The sequence below is a fragment of the Zootoca vivipara genome, chromosome 2, assembly GCF_965207765.1.
Source record: "Zootoca vivipara chromosome 2, rZooViv2.hap1.1, whole genome shotgun sequence".
Taxonomy (NCBI): domain Eukaryota; kingdom Metazoa; phylum Chordata; class Lepidosauria; order Squamata; family Lacertidae; genus Zootoca; species Zootoca vivipara.
Genome location: NC_142584.1, coordinates 19,127,762 through 19,145,337, shown reverse-complemented (window position 1 = coordinate 19,145,337; position 17,576 = coordinate 19,127,762). Strand labels below are relative to the sequence as shown.

General features: G+C 45.9%; 1 protein-coding gene across 6 annotated transcripts in view; it reads right to left on the bottom strand.

The window, feature by feature from the left end:
- The window catches only part of DGKA (diacylglycerol kinase alpha), a 55,368-nt gene that overhangs the window by 19,121 nt on the left and 18,671 nt on the right, over positions 1–17,576 (bottom strand). For all 6 annotated transcript variants that reach the window (XM_035103931.3, XM_088662953.1, XM_088662954.1 and 3 more), the window contains 2 exons: positions 2,399–2,494; positions 1,555–1,631 (listed from right to left, as the gene is read on the bottom strand). In XM_035103931.3, coding sequence (XP_034959822.1) covers positions 1,555–1,631; positions 2,399–2,468 — 147 coding nt within the window. In that variant the 5' untranslated portion in view covers positions 2,469–2,494. The remainder of the gene's footprint in view (positions 1–1,554; positions 1,632–2,398; positions 2,495–17,576) is intronic.

Below are 17,576 nucleotides of genomic sequence, written 5' to 3'. Positions count from 1 at the left end.
ATAAAAATAAAATAAAACAAAACAATCTCCTCTCCATTCCCTCCATTGTATGGCAGCTATTGGATTAGTAGACACAGGAAGGGGAGGAGTCATCACATAGGCCGAGTAAGAGACAATAGTAAAGCAGCAGGGAAGACTTGCGATGCATAGGGCAGGTTCATGATAATCCACAGGGGAGCAGGTTGTTTGATTATAGGAAGGAAGGCAGAAGTAGAGACTCAGCAGGCTCAGTAGATTGTGTGAATGCTGTAGATGGAATGAATCTTGATTTCGGCAAAGCATCCGACAAAGTCCCTCGTTATATTTTGGTGATCAAACTGGTTAAATGTGAGTTAAGTGATAATACTGCCAGGTGGATCCACAACTGTTTGGAAAACCACGCTCATCCACGGTTCCTCACCAAACTGGAGGGATGTCACAAGTGGGATGCCACAGGAATCCAAGCCTGACACGCTTCAACATTTTTATCAGTGACACAGTGGAGGGACTCTTTATCAATTATGAGGATGATACAAAACTGAGAGGGACAGTTAACATCTCAGAAGATACAGATAAAATTCAAAGGGACCTTGAGAGAAGAGAAAACTGGGATGACACTGACAAATTAAACAGGAACAAATGCAAATAGGAAACAAACTAAATGCAAATAGGAATGCAAATAGGAAACAAACTACAAGTACAGGGTGAGGGGTGCCTGGCTCAACAGCAGTACATGCGAAAGGGATCTTGAGATTATAGTCAGCCATGAGCTGGACATGAGGCAGCAACGTGAGGCAGCTGCAAAACAGGCTAATGCGACTCTGGGCTGCATTGACAGAACCGTTGTTTCCAAGTCACAAGAAGGAATTTGTTTTCATTTTTTGTTTTGCTTGGAGTACTGCATCCAATTCTTTACTAAGAAGAATGTAGACAAATTGGAGCAAGTTCAGATAAGGGTAGCAAAGATGGTCAACTGTATGGAAAACAAGTCCTATGAGGAAAGGCTGAAGGAATGAGCTAAGTTTAGTCCAAAGATGAGAAGGCAGATGTGGGACATCATGATAGCACTAGTACCTAAAAGGCTATTGCATACAAGGTAGCAAATATTTGCTCTCTGCTGATCCAGATGGCAGGATTAGAACTAGCGGTCTTAAATGACAGGAGGGTGGATCTCTATGGAACTTTAGGATCAACCTCCTATCTGTAAGAACAGGTTAAAAATTAGCATCCCTAGCAAGGAGCTCTATCATCCTACCTCCTGGGGAAAAATGCCTTTGTGTCATGGTGTGAAAAGGACGAAGATATATATGCACCCTATACTCCATAGAATTTTGCACCCCTCCTGTGCCTGCATCCTGGTGGGGGCCGGTTTTGCCAACCCCCAGGTATGCTTCAGCTGGGACAAGAGATGTTCAAAGGGATGACATATTGCTTTGCAAGGTCACCTTGCCTATGTGAACTTTGGGGGTAAATTCTTTTCTTGGAATGAGTGATTCCCTCCCCACCCCCGGCAAAAAATGTACAAATTTTGCAAGGCAAGAGATGAATGGGTGCGGGGGAGAGGAGTGTACTCACATCTCCTTGAAGGTGCTCAGACAATTTACCATCTCCATAAAATTCCTGCAGCACGTCCTGCACCTTCTTGCTGCTGTCTGTAGGGCAAAGAAAACAGATTGAACAGAGGGAAATTATACAGTGTAGGAAACATGACACAAGCCATGCCCAGGGGTTGTAGGACTCTGTCCTACATTTGAAAGAAACGTGGGCTACCAGTGGGCTGCAGAAAGGCAGCAGTTCTGGCCCAAATATCTCCTGGCTTCCAATGCCTATGAACCCAGGGCATTAGGAATTTTGGCATTCAACTTCCACGTTTGCCCAGCATTGTTTGGGGGTGGGTAGCCCTATAATTTCAATCCAGGGGGGAAAAGGGATCTAAAACTACCTTGCTCTTTTCAATCCAAGGTACCCCCACAAGCTGCAAGCCGTCCCCCAGCTAAACTCTCACAGACCTTTCCCCCATATTTTTCAGTAGCTGCCAAATCAGGATTTCTGACTCCGACATTCCAAGATGATATTACGGGGAGAGCTACAGAGTGAACAGACCTTTCAGTTACACTCAGCCCCCTCCAGATTGGCATAGGGAGACGGTTCCTTCCCACCTTTCTTTCTTTTCTTTCTTTCTTTCTTTCTTTCTTTCTTTCTTTCTTTCTTTCTTTCTTTCTTTCTTTCTCTCTCCCCCCCACCCCGCCCCAGCTCCATCAAAGCCAGATTTTGGCATGTCAATGTCCCACATGACTCCCTGATGCTTTAGGATGGGGAGTCCCTTTCAACCTTTCCTGTTGTCACAGTCATTCCCCAATCGGTCCCAGCACAGTGGGGCCAGTCCTGAGAGATAGATGGGAGAAGGGGAAAGACTCACAGTCGATGTACTTCTGCAGCTGGGTGAACTCCTCTGGGCTGAGCGTGGCCCATTCCTTGCTGTCTGACATGCTGCTGTCCTTGCTCCACTTTATGCCTGCAAAGAACAGGGGAGAGTCAAGGAGATCTTGTTAGGCAGAGCGGTAGAGACCGATGCTTTGGGCACAGGGTCTTCTCTCTCTCTCTCTTTCTTTCTTCTTCTTCCTCTCACACTCTCCTGGCTGATTAGCTGAGCCGGCACATTCTTTTCTGGCACAATTGGTTTCCAGAGCAGCGACTGGGAATTTCGCCACAGCACACACACCCTGCCACAGAGCAGGCGAGATTCCAGCTGCACAGCCTCCGAGAGAGAGAGGGAGGGAGAAGTACCACCGGCAGGTTTAACCCCTGGAGGAGGAGCAGAGTCACCAGAGCCGCCTTCTGCTCCCAATTCTGTTGGGATCCTGGCTGGAGCAGAGATGTGGAGGAGGAGGGCGGTCTACAGCCCAAGTGCATAAACACCTTGCACAGCAGCCCTTTTAAATCCTGACATGCTTGCATGCTGCAGCCTCTTAAAGGAACAGTCCCCCGTTACCTGCATAAGTAGGGGAGCAGTTGGTGGGGCACTTGCTGCACCTCTTACCCCAGAGCAAGCCCATAGCCACAGACCCATGGGATGGGGGCACGGGAGGAGGAGGGGGAGGAGGACTCCACCAGAGCTGCCCAGAGGCGAGGCAATGGATGGGGATGCTGGTGGTAGCAAGACCATCCGAACTAGAAGGCAGAGGGAAAAGGCAGTGTGGAGAGAAGCAGTTAGGCAAATTTATACCCTTTTGCTGCAGATGGTTGCCAGCCCCATTAATATTTAAAGGAGAAGAGTCACTGTGCCAAGGTTTCGTGCATTATTGCTGGAAGCTCCACACATTTCACAGGGATGCGATCCTGGCAAGTGAGTGCAAGGGGGGGGGGGCTGGCACACTGCAGAGGCTCACTTCATCAAGGAGAGTTTGGGAAGCTGAGAGCAACACTGGGGAAGTATCAATTAAGGTCCAGCCTTACTGGATCGGAGTAACAATCCATCTAGCCCCGCAGCTTGTCGTCGTCAACAGTAGCCTTTTTGGGATGCTTCAGGAGAGATGCTCAATAATTATGTTCCAGTTCATCAATCACAGCTTCCAGCAACTTCGTATTTAAAGAGGACCTGAGCAGAAAGCTACCTTCCCCAATACCTTTAGCCTCCATTAAATATATTTAGAACCCTCTTTAAAAAAAAAAAAGCCCATTTATGCTGCAGGCCTTCACCAAATCCCATGGAAGTGAGTTCCACAGATCAATAAGTTGTACAAAAATAAAAACTGCTTTTTTTGAGTTTTAGTGGAGACCCCTGAGATTACTTAAAAGCTTTAACAACGATTTAGCCTTGCCTAAGCTATGTATGATTCTTATGCTTTCCCGTCATTGTAACCCTTCTCAAATCTTTCTTTCATGAGCCAAACAAGCCTTTTTAAAGTTCTTTCAGATTCTGCCACACACTTTAGGAGAATGGCGGCACATGACCATGCAAAAGCTCTCTCTGGGTATGCATTACCCAAGTTCATCTAGGTGCGCACATTTGACTAATTTTATATAGTTTTCTGGATTATTTCTGGATTTTAAATACATGGGCAACTTCTGCTACGTTGTTTGAAGAAAGGGAGAGGAGTAGGTGGAGTGCCTAATAGTCAGAGATATTCTAAAATTGCCCAAGCTGGGTTCACTATGTAACTTAAGCAAATTCATTCAAATGTAGCCAGTTTGTAAACAGCAACAACAAGAAGACACATTTCATGCACACAACACTTTACAAACTGCGAGGGAACAGCACCTAGCCCTAAGGGGCTTAAAATCTATGTATCAACACAAGGGAGACACTGAAGTAGAACAGAAACAGGGAAAGAATATACAATTATTTCAGATATACACACTTAGGCTTAGTTACAGCAAGGTATGGCAACAATAGGTTTTTGCCAAAGGCTTCAAGGGAAAACATATCCCAAGTACAGCTGGGAACTTCAAGGTGATAAATTAGAACAAGTCACAAATTATAAGTACCTAGGAATGGCTTCAGGAACCAACAAACTTCACATAAACTCCATTGGGAGCTTGGGGGGGGGGGTGGAACGCAAACTGTGTTCTTAAATTTTTTAGAGCCCAAGGGGGCTTCTTCATCCCCACAGCCCTAAAATTATACAAAGCCAAAAGGTTGGCACAGCTCCTCTATGGATCCTTTCTGGGCCCACCTTCCTCTGCTTTCTCCTCCCTTGAGAGAGTTCAATCCAAACTCCTTAGAGCTCTCCTACATGTCCCCAGATGCTTTTCAAACTCATGGGTCAGACTAGAAACGGGGATGATGAGAGTAGAGGATTATATCTGCATAACATCAATCTACAAATGGCTGTCATTGAATCTGCTCCCCTGAGGAATATCCCCACTGAGCCTCTGCGACCAGTTCCAGTCAGGCTGGCAGACAGCAGTCCTGAACACCCTTCAGAAACTAGGTTTTGCCCCTCGAACCCTTCTAAGTCTGGGGTTGAGCAAAACAAAAGCCATGATTAGGGCAAAGAATCATAGACACAGAGAGACAATAGGATTGCTCAAGGAGGGCCAGGCTATAAAACTGGAAAAATTGAGAAAAATAGCCACACCGGCAGCATATCTCTCCTTTCTCATATCCAAAAATGCAAGAAGGGCACTGCCCTTGCCGGTCCTGGAAGGATCCTTTAAAAAAGTCCCATATGCTCAGAGAATTTGCGCCTGTTCATTGGGGGGAGAAAGGAAGCCCAGAGCACTTATTTTTTTAATGTCCCTTTTATGAAGAGGCACATAGTGAGACCACTGATTCCCTGCTGGTGAGGCTTGCCAACCTCCCGGAAAAGCAAAAAATTGATCTTCTCCTGTTAGGCAAAGATCAAAAGACGACCCGGGTGGTCGCCAGATTCTGTGTACAGATCTATAGGTGCAAACCACCACCCCAATCCAAACTAGTTCGTCAAGAAAATCCCCAAACCCGGTCCCTCGGGTGATTGTGGGTCATGTCTCTGCGGTAGCTTATCTCAAAGTTTTTAGTGTCTATACGCTTATCGCATTTATAAATTTTAAATTTACTGTTGTTCAATGTTTTAAATGTTTGTGTTCCTTCTGGGATTGTACCCCCAAGTGTGTTTTATATGTTGGTCTCCGATTGTAATAAATTACTCTGCAACAGAAAACAGAGTTTGATATCCCAAGTACAGTACCAAACTCTAGACTTTTTAGTGGCAAAGAGGTTGTGAACCAGGAAATCCCTTGATTCAAATCTTGCCTTCTGCTTCTGCATGATTTGATGAGCTTTTTTCTTTCAGCCTCTGGTCTGCAGTGTGAGGATAATAATACTTACCTAACCTAAAGGGATGCTTTAAGCATAGCTGCAACAATGTATGTGAAGAGATTTGATCACTTTAACATGCTAGGTAGTGGTATTATTATTTCCAAGAAAGAACAGGGAATCAAATCAGACATTCACTCAAAGAGCAGAACAAGCAATGAAAAATTCTAGACACTGTACATAACTAGTGCAAAGGTGTTCCAGCAACCAGACGTTAGTGGTGGGAAAATGTTGTACCTGGAACAGAAGACTTAACAAAGGAAGGTGCTTTATACAGTACCTGATCTAGAGTGAGCACTGCCAGTTGCAATGCAGATATATATGTTTGTTAACCTGTTGCATCAATACTCCTTCCCATGCCTCAGTTTCCCTCTCTCGCAATTCAAGCCCCTCTCCCTTTCCTTAAACCAAGAACCAACACCTTCTGCTGTCAAGATTTCCCTCCCGTTTCATTCCCGTACTTGGTCCATCTGCTATTTACCACCCTGCAGGCAGGAACCTCCCATGAGAATCATTAATTCATGCTCAGGCAGATCCCTCTGCCTTACTTTGCAATGCTCAAGAGCACTCCACTCTCTCTGCTGGGCATGGAGAGAAAAGCCCTGTACTCAGACCCATTAGTGCTAATAGGGCTAATTGCAATTACCACTGTTAAGGGATTAAGGACAGGAAGGGCCCACTCTGATTCTTAATAGCCATTTTTAAGGCCCACACAAACCCCCACTTTCCCTCCTCTCCAACCTTCCCTCTCTGGTTGCATTTCTCAGCCACAGCATTTCCAGATCTTTCTCTGATCCCCAGGTTTGCTTCTTCACTTCTAGACTTCCCTGCCTCAAACCCCTTCTCTCCTGATGCTAGTTTTCATCAGCAGCACAGGGAGAACAGGACAGGGCGCTGGAACAGACCCTCAAAGGGTCCCTATTCTCCACAGTTTCTGATTCAACTACTTTTCTTAGGACGTCCCTATTTTCACTGGAGAAATGTTGGAGGGTATGGGGGTATGGTATGCAACTCCCGAGAAATTTGAGGGTATGCTGGAATCACAGGTGAAGAGGGTGGGATGGAGAAGGTCGTTGCTAGCACTTGCAGTTTCTCCCAACTTATACTAAACTTATGGTATTTAAAGGCACAAGAACTCCTTCTCATTCTGTGCCTGCCAACCCCAGCACTGCCAGTGTGGTGTAATGGTCAGAGTGTTGGACTATGACCTGGGAGACCAGGGTTCGGATTCCCACTCAGTCATGAAGCTCACTAGGTGACCTGGGGCCAGTCACCATCTCAGCCTAAGCTACCACACAGGGTTGATGTGAGGATGAAATGGGGAGGAGAGCCATGAGCTCCTTGGGAGAAAAGGTCGTCTATATATGTAATAAACACACAGAAACAGCCCTTCACAGTCTCTTGCACTTCCTTCCCAAATAATGTGGGGCACCGAGGGCAGTTTTTTGAAAGCTGAACTTGTCTTGTAGGAAAGAGCACTGAAAGGCATGGAGTATTTGTGTAAAAAAAAAGTTTAGACAAACAGATTCAGCAGCCAGTTCAGAAGAGACCAAATCAGGGCAAAATCTGTACAGGCCCAAGAAACTGGAAGTGACTTGCGTTGATTTTCCCACCCTATACCTTCTTTCATAGGAGCCAACTCCTAGGGGGGCCATAGGGGCTTCGCAATAAAGTACCGGTATTTGAGGGGGCTGGAGGCCCACCTCCAAAGTTGATGGGCATTGCCATTCAAATGGTGTGCGTGCACCGTGTCATGTGATCAATTTTGCAGGGCGGGGCATACCTGGGCCCCCACAATGTTTTATTCCAGTTGGCACCCCTGCCTCCTTTGCAGGGAAAGTTTTTTAGGAAATGATACACTTATCACTTGGAGAACTGAAACACACTGTCATCATGCCTTGCTTCAAGAAATGACTGCTAAAGCCATGTGAACAGATAGTCCTTTCTGCAGGACAGGGAGATGGCAGGTGAACTTTTTCCAGCTAAAGCACTGGGCAAAAAGTAGGAAGAGCAACAAATATAGATGTCTACTTTTGTACAGGAGGTTAGCTTCTCCACGCTCATCTCTCTATCCCCCATCCGGGTAAGCAAAAGGCATTATCAGAGTGAAAGGACACATTCTGGTCAGGCGAAAGCACTTAGGATATGTGCAGCTCGCCAGAGAGGGGTGTGGCCAGGGAAGAATTCTGAGGGCCAGACAAAAAGTCCTGGAGGGGTGCATTGGGCCCTAGGTTCCTCATCCTTGCTACATGAGGGCGCCAGGAGCAACTTCCCCCATTACTTGTGCCATGGCACTGCCAACTTTGAGGTGGGTGGGCCAAAAATTTCAGTCCAAGGGAAGCAACTAGTTCCCTGTAGTGCCAAAGAATAGGTCAGGCATCCCCAAACTTCGGCCCTCCAGATGTTTTGGCCTACAACTCCCATGATCCCTAGCTAACAGGACCAGTGGTCAGGGAAGACGGGAATTGTAGTCCAAAACATCTGGAGGGCCGGAGTTTGGGGGTGCCTGGAATAGGTGATGCGACTTGAATAGACACAGGTCTAAGAAAAATGAACTTGCTAACATCCTCCCCTTTCAAGGGTTATGTAGGGGAAGTGTATAGGACGGATATGCACCTCAACTTTCTCATGTCAAATCCCAGTAACGGGGATCAGGGCCTCAAAGGGGCCGTGCCCCTGCTGGAGGAATTCTCTTTGGGGCTCTCAAGAGGAAAATATGCTGTGAGAAGGGACTGCGAGGGAGACTAGGAGGGTCCCGGGTCCTCAGGGAAAATGGCGATCTAACCTTCTTCCTGAGGCAAGGGTAGCCCTATCTTGGAATCAGGCAGATGCCAAGCTGCCATTGAGCCCTAAAGGGGCAGGCTCAGTTGACCGCCAAATGCCAAAGTGCCTATCTGAGGAACAAAGGCGCTTTGGGAGTAAATAAATACTAGTGAGTAAGCCACTCCTCAAGAGTAGACCAAACCTGCAAGCAACGTGAAGGTTTGAGTTTAAAAGCCTTCTGTTCCAGGCACAACATCTTTGCCCCAGTAACATATGGTTGCACGGACAACATCTCTGTACCAGAATGGAGCAAACTTGTTTTTTCATCTGCTCTGGAGGGTAGGACCCAAACAAATGGTTTCAAAATGAGATCAGGAAGAACTTTCTGACACTCCCATGAGAGGTGGTGCACTCTCTTTCCTTGGAGATTTTTAAAAAGAGGTTAGATGGCCATCTGTCATGTTATGATCTAGCTGAGATTCCTGCATTGCCTTGAGGTTGACCTAGATGACCCTCAGGGTCTCTTCCAATTCTACCACTCTAAGATTCTAGGATTCCCTGACTTGTGCCACCCTTCCACCTAGCTGGTCACCTTTCCTCTAATGTTGACCCTTTCTTGAGACTCTGGACTGCCCCAACCCTTTAGACTGCTGTGAGACACCGATTCTGGGACTGCCCTTGTTAAGCCACAGCTGCACTGCCTTGTGCAGGGCGGAAGGCCTTGAAAGAGAGTTCTGCTTTAAAAAGTGCTCTGGGTTTTTATGTGTCTGGGATGGCTGCTGTGTGTTTTTTTGCCACAGCCTAGGTAGTTTATCCGAGAGGCACTTGCAACAGCAACACCGACATATACCAAGAGCTACTGTAACAGCTCTGGGCACACTTTGAAGGACTGGATAAAACTTTAGGAGAGAGGGATGGAGCAAAGATGACTGGGGTAGACACAGGGCCGTCTTAAGCATGTCGGGCGCCCGGGCGCCGTGGTGCGGAGATCGCTCTGGCACCCCCGCCCCGCCCCGTTTCTTGCCGCGGCTGGTGGGCGCCCGCGCAGCTCCGCCACATAGCGCCCCCCTGCTGGCCCCGCGCCACCCAGCCTACCCCTAGAGCCGGCCCTGGGTAGACAGGCCCACAAGCTCCCTTTTCCTGCCCAGCCTGTTGCTTCTTCCCGGCTCTTAACTGTTCCTGTGTGTCCTACAGCTTTCTGCCAATTCTCTCCCGTCTCTGACAAAAAAGGAAATAAAGCAGAACATAAAACGGAAAAATTCAAACCATAAAATTATACAACTGTGTACGTAAGGTCTGCCAGCTAAATAAAACATGTGAATATAGGCATGGCTTTGCCATTCAAATACTGAGGATTTGTGGTTGCAGAATTAATGGATGGTTTAGTCAGGAATTTCATATTTTCAGAGGAGGGCGAGGGCGGGGCCGGTACACTACTAGGCAGCATAAAGCTGGCCAAAGCCAGTGCTTGTGGGAGACACAAGAGGTTGGGCTGCTCTGCCTACACGTCTCCTCCTCGCGAGGTGACACTCTGGCCTTCCCCACTGCAACCTGCTTGTCAGGACCTAAATAAAACAATAAATTTCACGTGGGCTATGACCAAAAGAAAACGTTTCCGCGGCAACCACAACAACATCTGCCAAGGTTATTGTAGTCGCTGAATAACAGCAGTTTGGCTGCTGGAAACTAACATGGTTCCTGCTGCTAAAACAATACTGCCATACAGAGGATGCCCCAAGTGCATTCTGGGAGGAGAGTTAGTCAGCTGGATTCCTCAGCCAGAATTTCATACTTTTTAAGGTCAGGAGGATCCACTGAGATAATCAGCTTGGAAATCTGTCTCTTTTAGGAAGGCCCCAGAATCTCCTTCAGTCTCCGCAAGTGCTAAGCTATGAAGCCACTCCCACAGCCAATAAATAATCCCATGAACACTCCATGCTCCCAGTGTGATGCTCTCTTCTGTGCAGCCAGCAAATCAACCCAGCCCAGGAATGAATGATTATTTCATGTATGCACAGAGGCGAGCTAGGGAGAAGGTGCGGGAGTTCTGGAGCTGCAGCGGGTGAAGGAAAAAGCACCAAGCCTTGAGAACTGGCAGTGCTGTAAGCAGAGTTTGAAAGGACCTCCTCTGAAGCTATGATTATATGACTGTAGGGATTGACTAGGATTATATAGGGGAAAGCAATCTGCCAAACATCCTGGAGCCAAGTTGTTCAGAATTTTCTATATGTCTGCAACAACACTTTTGAGTGTTGTCTGGTAGCCACTAGGGCAGCCAGTGCAGTTCCTTCAACACAAGTGAAGTATGTACATACCTGGGTGCCCCATTCAGCACTACAGCTGCTGGATCCTGCACTTAGCTGCAGCTTCTGTGCCGGCTGCGAGAACAGCCACAGATACAGCACATTACAGAAACCTAAGCGTGCAGATACCAACGCATGACCAGCAGTGGCCAAGCTACCCTATCCAGGAAAGAGCACAGCTGTAATACCAACCAAAGCTGGTCGTAGGTGCTCTTTGCCACAGAGGTCACTTGGAGTTTTTAGTGACAGAGATGGTTCCAGGAGCACTCCCCAAATGCATCCCTGATCCACCAAAGGGAGTGCAACTTCATCCAGAATAGCCAAACAACCCAACATGGCTTGTGAACAAAGCAGTGAAGGATCCTTTCCCTCTCTGGCACGTCTTTTAGCAAAGCAAGTTCAAATTATAGATTTGCTTTTCCATTTCCATCGTAGTCAACAGGCCTCTCCCTTGCCATGCAGTTTTTTTTTCTTAAGAGTTTGTGTGTGTGTGTTTGTGTGAAGTCTGAATTTTGAAAATGAACACTCAGCATTTGCTACTTTTTAATTTTAAGTAAGTAAGTAATTTATCTGTCAAGGCTGCAAATCATAACTTGCTACTTGGAATAATGACAAACTCAATATACTTCCCCACCCTGCTGCTGTTAGGTTTTTCTCTCCCTCCATTTTCCTGTGGAGGCAGTTTTAGTTCCAGCTGCACACTCCTGTAAATTAAAAGATAAATTGATGTGCTACAATATAGTTTTTAACCCCTTTTTCCATTTTGCATTTAAACTGCCCTTCTCCATTATGAAACTTAACTGGACAGCAGATCAAAGCCTAAAGATGTATTTGGCACCTTTCAGGTGGTCATGTCAGTAGGTTCAAGCTGCTTCAGCTGAAGTTATGTTGCTGTTTTTAAAAAACCCTTCCAACTTCCTCTGCTTCCTACATCCAGCTTTGGCTAGCAAGGGTGCTCCCTGAAGCAAGGTGTTTTAAAAGTACAAGGCCCACTACGTAGCTTATATGATATTAAGCACAGAAATCTGGCATCTTCTCAATAGACATGCAAGTCCACATTCGAGAAAAATGGGTGTGGGGGTTGAACCTGGGTTCAAAAGCTTTCAATTTATAAGCAACTATAGGTTATGCTATAAAATATAACCAAGCATTATTGTGGTTCCTGAGTTCTCATTCATACCAAGGAGCTTTCATAAGACATGCCCCTAGTTGATAATATTTCCATCATATCTTGCTACCTTCCCCCTCATTCTATGGAATTAGCAGCAACCACGTTAGTGCATTCCATCTTTCAGAGACATGGATATATTTGTTCAGATGGACTCAACCCCAAAATGCAATTTACACAAAGTGCATAATGGTCAGTAATTTAAAAATGACTCAAATTAAGTATCCTGGATTTTGCAATATGGATCTGTGAAATCAGATTCCCAGCTACTTAAGTCCTAGATCTCAGCTCCCTTAATGGCCACGCTAAACAGCAAGGTGGTCTAGGTCTGCCTGCCCTTGCTATTCCTCCACTATTTCAGAATGGGAGGCAATGAAGAGTGGACACATTTAAATGATTCACTAGGCAAGGACACCCACCCACACCCCGCTCAACTGTGCAAGACTTGAAAAAACCTTGCCCGACATAAACACTGTGGCTTTGCCAATAGCCGGAGAGACATGTGCTGACAAGCGCAACAGAGACAAAAAGAGACTCATTCTGCTGCCCAGCCCTAAATGCTGAAAAGAGGCTGCTCCATTCCAACAGACAAAGTGAAACAGCAGCAAGATGCAGCAGTGTTTCCCGAAATTTCTTCCCCGATGGACCACTTGACAATTGCTAAGGGCCCTGAAGGACCACTTAACAATTTCACTGCCTATTGTAGCAATTGTAATGTGCTGTGCTAGATGCTATGGTAGATTCCATAGATCTCAAACTGTAACAATCCCATAGAAGGGGGGGAAAGGTGAAAATGAAATGAAAAATACATATGGCTATTTCATGTAATACATGTACTACTTCCCACTTTCAGCCAAAAATCAACATACCACCTGAATGAAGCTCACAGACAACTAGTGATTCATGGACCACAGTTTGGAAACCCCTAAGATGCGGGGAAGAAGCAAGACTACCTCTAGCACTACCAACCGATGCACAAACCAGAGCAAAGAAAAGTGGCCCCCAAGAGCCTTGCTGCGCAGGACCTGCATCCGATCAAATGTGCACAGAGGTCTGAGCAGCAGGGTTGAGGAGGAGAACTGACTCATCTCTGGAGCCAGCCCAGGAGCTTGGAGTTACCAAATCCAGCTAACTAGATCAACATCCTGTGCTAATTTTAGCTTTATGGCAGATGCCCTTGGCTCCAGGGGCCAGGCGTACACAATGCAAACCAGATGCTGGAGGGAGAGGAGCCAGAGATCACTGTCCCAGCTCTCCCCCACCAATGACCTCAAATTGCTGGGGAGGGAACCCCTGGATATCTGGGCAATCTCAACTAGAAAGTCATAGCATGCTGTCTGTTCAAAGGGCAATGGACGTTAACTGATGATGAGAGATAGCTGAGAGAGGTTCCGGGGAATATGCCTCACACAGCACCAAACGGAGGCAGTCGTACCACAGCCCTGCCAAGACACAGAGAGCCATGGACCACCAACACAACTGTGTCTGCCAAAAATAAGACCAAGAATGCACTACTAGTCTGTCTGTAAGTTGGGTGGAGTTGGGAACTATGTTTAAAATTATATGGCTGAAGGGAGTGACAATGGCATACTTTTTATATCTCTAGAGCCTAGAGCAAAGGGAAACACTTCTCTGACTCAAGACCACCGCATACGCAATATACATATTAGGTACTTTATGGCACAGGGGCATCTAGACCACACTGAAAACATTATCACATATGGCACAAACAGCGAGCACCCGTTAACAAACTACAGTTCCCAAATCCCCATTGAAATCTGGTTAAATGATATTTGGGACGTGGCTATCAGAATGCCTTACTTGGCACAGAAGGTATTGTAAGGACAGACACTTTTGGTGAGGCTTGGCTTCCTTTCTTTTCCTTTATAAATGAGACAGAAGATACTTTTATTATACCCCCAACACAAGAATCTCTATGGATAGGATACTTGATAATGCATAAATAAACATACAGTCATACCTTGGATCTCAAACGACTTGTAAGATGAACATTTTGGGTCCCAAAACGCCGCAAACCCAGAAGTGATTGTCCCGGAGCTTCCTGCAGCCAATCGGAAGCCACACCTTGGTTTCCAGAATGGATTCTGTTTGACTTCCAAGGTACGACTGCATTCCTTGTGTACTGCATATGAAACTTAATAAGAATGTACTGGACTGGACAAGTTACTGTGCTTATATGTTGTTCTTATAATTAAAATTAGGGGGGGGGACTTCAGTTCCCAGGATTCCATGACTGTTTAAAGTGGTATGAGTACTGCTTTAAATGTATAAAACAGAAGGTGATTGGTTTCTCCTAGGCTCTTATATAACACTTTTTTCCATCAGCAGCTAAGGGCTCATCCACACTTAGCTATTGCCCTGTACTTTCTAGGCGCACATCCATGCTTTTAAGCCCCATGCCCCATCACTTTCCCCAAGAAAACCCACTCCTTAATGCAGAATCAGAACAAATTGCAAATCAAGTTTTCTGCAGATGCCATTTACTCTGATTCAGAGGTAAAGAGCAAGTTTTTTGCAGGGAAAGCTTTAAAGCGCAAACCTAGAAATGTGGCACCAAAGTCTGGATGAGCTCTAAGTGATGCTTACTTCAAGTAGTGGCAACCTAGCCAATTCTTTTTAAAGCATGAATAAAGCACTCAAGTTAATGTCTTCATGAGGACAAAGCATAACACAAAAAGCAATGCAAATGACTCATGCTGGATGGGTTGTGTTCAGCCTAGTGCTATGGGTTGTATCAGTGGAAAGGTTTTCCCTGTGCAAGGGAACCTCCTCCTTCCTTCTCCCAGCACCACCCAAATCCTGGTCTGGGTGTTCCCCCATCCCTCCAGAGCAGATTTGGGGATTGTGCAGGGTGCAAGCAGGAGGTGAAAAAGTGAAAATTCGCATTGTGCTAGCAGGAATCCTTGCACTGGCTTCCACTGGTACAATAGGCTAGTAGAGCCCAATGCCTCCAGATGAGTCTTTAAATGCTGGCAACCTCACCCTTAATCTTGGCACCCACTCTAGCCACCTCCAGTAGAATTAATCTGAGTTTTGGGAAGCACATAGAGATAAAAGAGGAAGTGGGAAAGAGAGTCAGACTCCTAACTTCCTTCTTCGGTTCCATGTGCTTTTCAAGGGAGAAAAAGGTAGCCAGCTTCACCACCTTAGGGGGCTTTATGGGCAGCAGGAGAAGACCTTGAGAGCACCAGCAGCATCAGCATGTGTGTGTGTGAGATATTTTTCACTTGACCCAAAAGCCCACAAGTACAGTAGCTTAAACTAAGATTTCAGGAAACCTTTAAGAAGAGAGAGAGTAAAAATTGCATTCCCTGCTCATGAACTTGGTTCCTGAAGCTCCACCACCCACCACAATGTGAAAGTCTCCTGGTCCTTCAAACAAACAAACAAACAACCTTCACCTTTTCTCCCTTGGTGGCTTGTATGCCTGGAGCTGCCTCCTAGAACACTCCTCCTACTTTACTAGACACCCCTCCTCAAAACCCAGCCTAGTAAGTCTTTGGTACAGCCTCCTGGACCCCATGCTCTAGCGCACGGGTGTGGAACATGTGCCCCTCATGATGTATTTTTAACTACAGCTCCCATAATCACTGACCATTGGCCATGCTAGTTAGGGCTGATGGGATCTGGAGTCCAGCAACATCTGGAAGGCCGCACAGCCCACCTACACCAAGGGTGTAACTCATATACATATATTTCTTTATTATTTTCCCCTGCCTCCACTTCCACTGTTGCTTACCTTTAGGTCAAATTTTAGACTGTAAGTTCCTTGGGGACAGAGACCTGTCCTCTTGTCAGTTTGTGCAGCACCAAGCACACTAATAATTAATTACATGCTTTTTTTTTTCTTCAATGGACAACAACCACAAATTGCACCAAATTTACTCAAAACCAGAAAAAGGAACACAGACAACCTAAACACCTGAAATGGAAAATCCGCATATGAACACATCCTTCCTTCAATTTCTATACAACAGAGATGCAAGTAATACTGTGATGGGAACACAACACATATAAAAGGCCATTTACGTGCACACACCCTTTGAAGTCGGAAGCAATCAGCAAAGTAGTAAAATAAAAGGACCGTGAGGAAGCTAGGATTCCCGATTTCTGCTCATGATGGGTTACTCTCTAGCTACAACCATCTCCAAGAAATGTATTTGGCCACAGTGTCTTGCTATCTGGTTTCAAGCCCAGCCTTCCTAAGCTGCTGAATGGGATACCAGCAGACTTTGCCACTATAACTAAACCGTGAGGTGAGTGTTTTGCCTTCCCTCTCTATCCCAGCCTCATAAACACCCAGGAACTGGGGGGGGGGGGGAAACAGGGAAGAGCGTGCTTATTTGCTCAGACTTGAGGCCTCACATTGCTAAAGATTTATAAGGCAGCTTTTTCTTTTTCTTCTTCTTTTGCCTATTCCCCTTTAAGCATCTGGAGGGTTTGCTGAGTTTAACCCTTATTTAGTATTTAGAAGGAAAGAAGAGACTTAACCTTTTGTGGTGGTGTTCTGAGCATTACAATCAAGGAGAAATGTACACAGGGTGGGTTCTAAGGCATTTTTTTAAAAGCAATCTTATTTTCTGAGATCCTTGCCAAGCAACCTGGTCTGTTGTGCCTGATCCTGGATTTGCTGAATTGTAAGTAGGATTCCCATAGCTGTCCCCACCAGCTATTACCCCCATCCCTCTCAGTACCGTAATTAAGCCTTGTGCCTTCTGTTATGAAACGCTGCAGCTTCGCCCCATAGACTCACTGGAATCTTTGCTTCCTGTCGATGCCTGTTAATTGGCCCTTGCAGGCTCCTTTCATCATCCCTCAACATTGTTCATATGGGTATGCATTCATGTTCATGATACCATTAGTGTTAAAACTCTTGTACATGTGAACAGTGTTCGATATTAGCCAGGTACCAAGCGCATTTTGCACCTGGCTATCAACCACTTGCGACCAAGTGAAGATGCCTGGGTGTCAGGCTAGCGCCTGACATCTCCACCATCTGGAGGTGCATGCCTGAGGATCATTGGATCTGGACTGCTTTCCCACACTAACACTGCATGCTGTATAATTCTACTGGTTATATTTTATCTGCACAATTGGAATGGATTTCCAGGAACCAAAATGCTTTTTTTTTGTGTGCAGCCTGAGGAGGAGCAGTCCCCATTAAGAAAAAGAGGTCGGAAGAGGCCAATATATATGTGGACTGCCCCTGGATCAAGCGACTTTTCTTCTTTTAAGTTCTTAAAGTTCTTAACCTAGCTCAAGGTTGTCATCTGAACTAGCCAGATGTTTCTAACACTACATGTGAATCAAGTTAACAGTGGGAAGAAAAAGTCCTTCTAACCTGCTTCTGAAAAATGGAATCCCCAGGTACCTAGGATCTTTTGGTGTGGCTCCTCATGGAAAAAGCCAGGTGAGCCTTCTGTTGGTGTATCCTATTGAATTCTTATAAACATGCAAAAGTTTAGTACTGTAGACTGAACTCTAAACTATGACACTAGCATAAGCTCAGCCTTCAGCAACCTGGTCCCCCCCATGTTTTGGG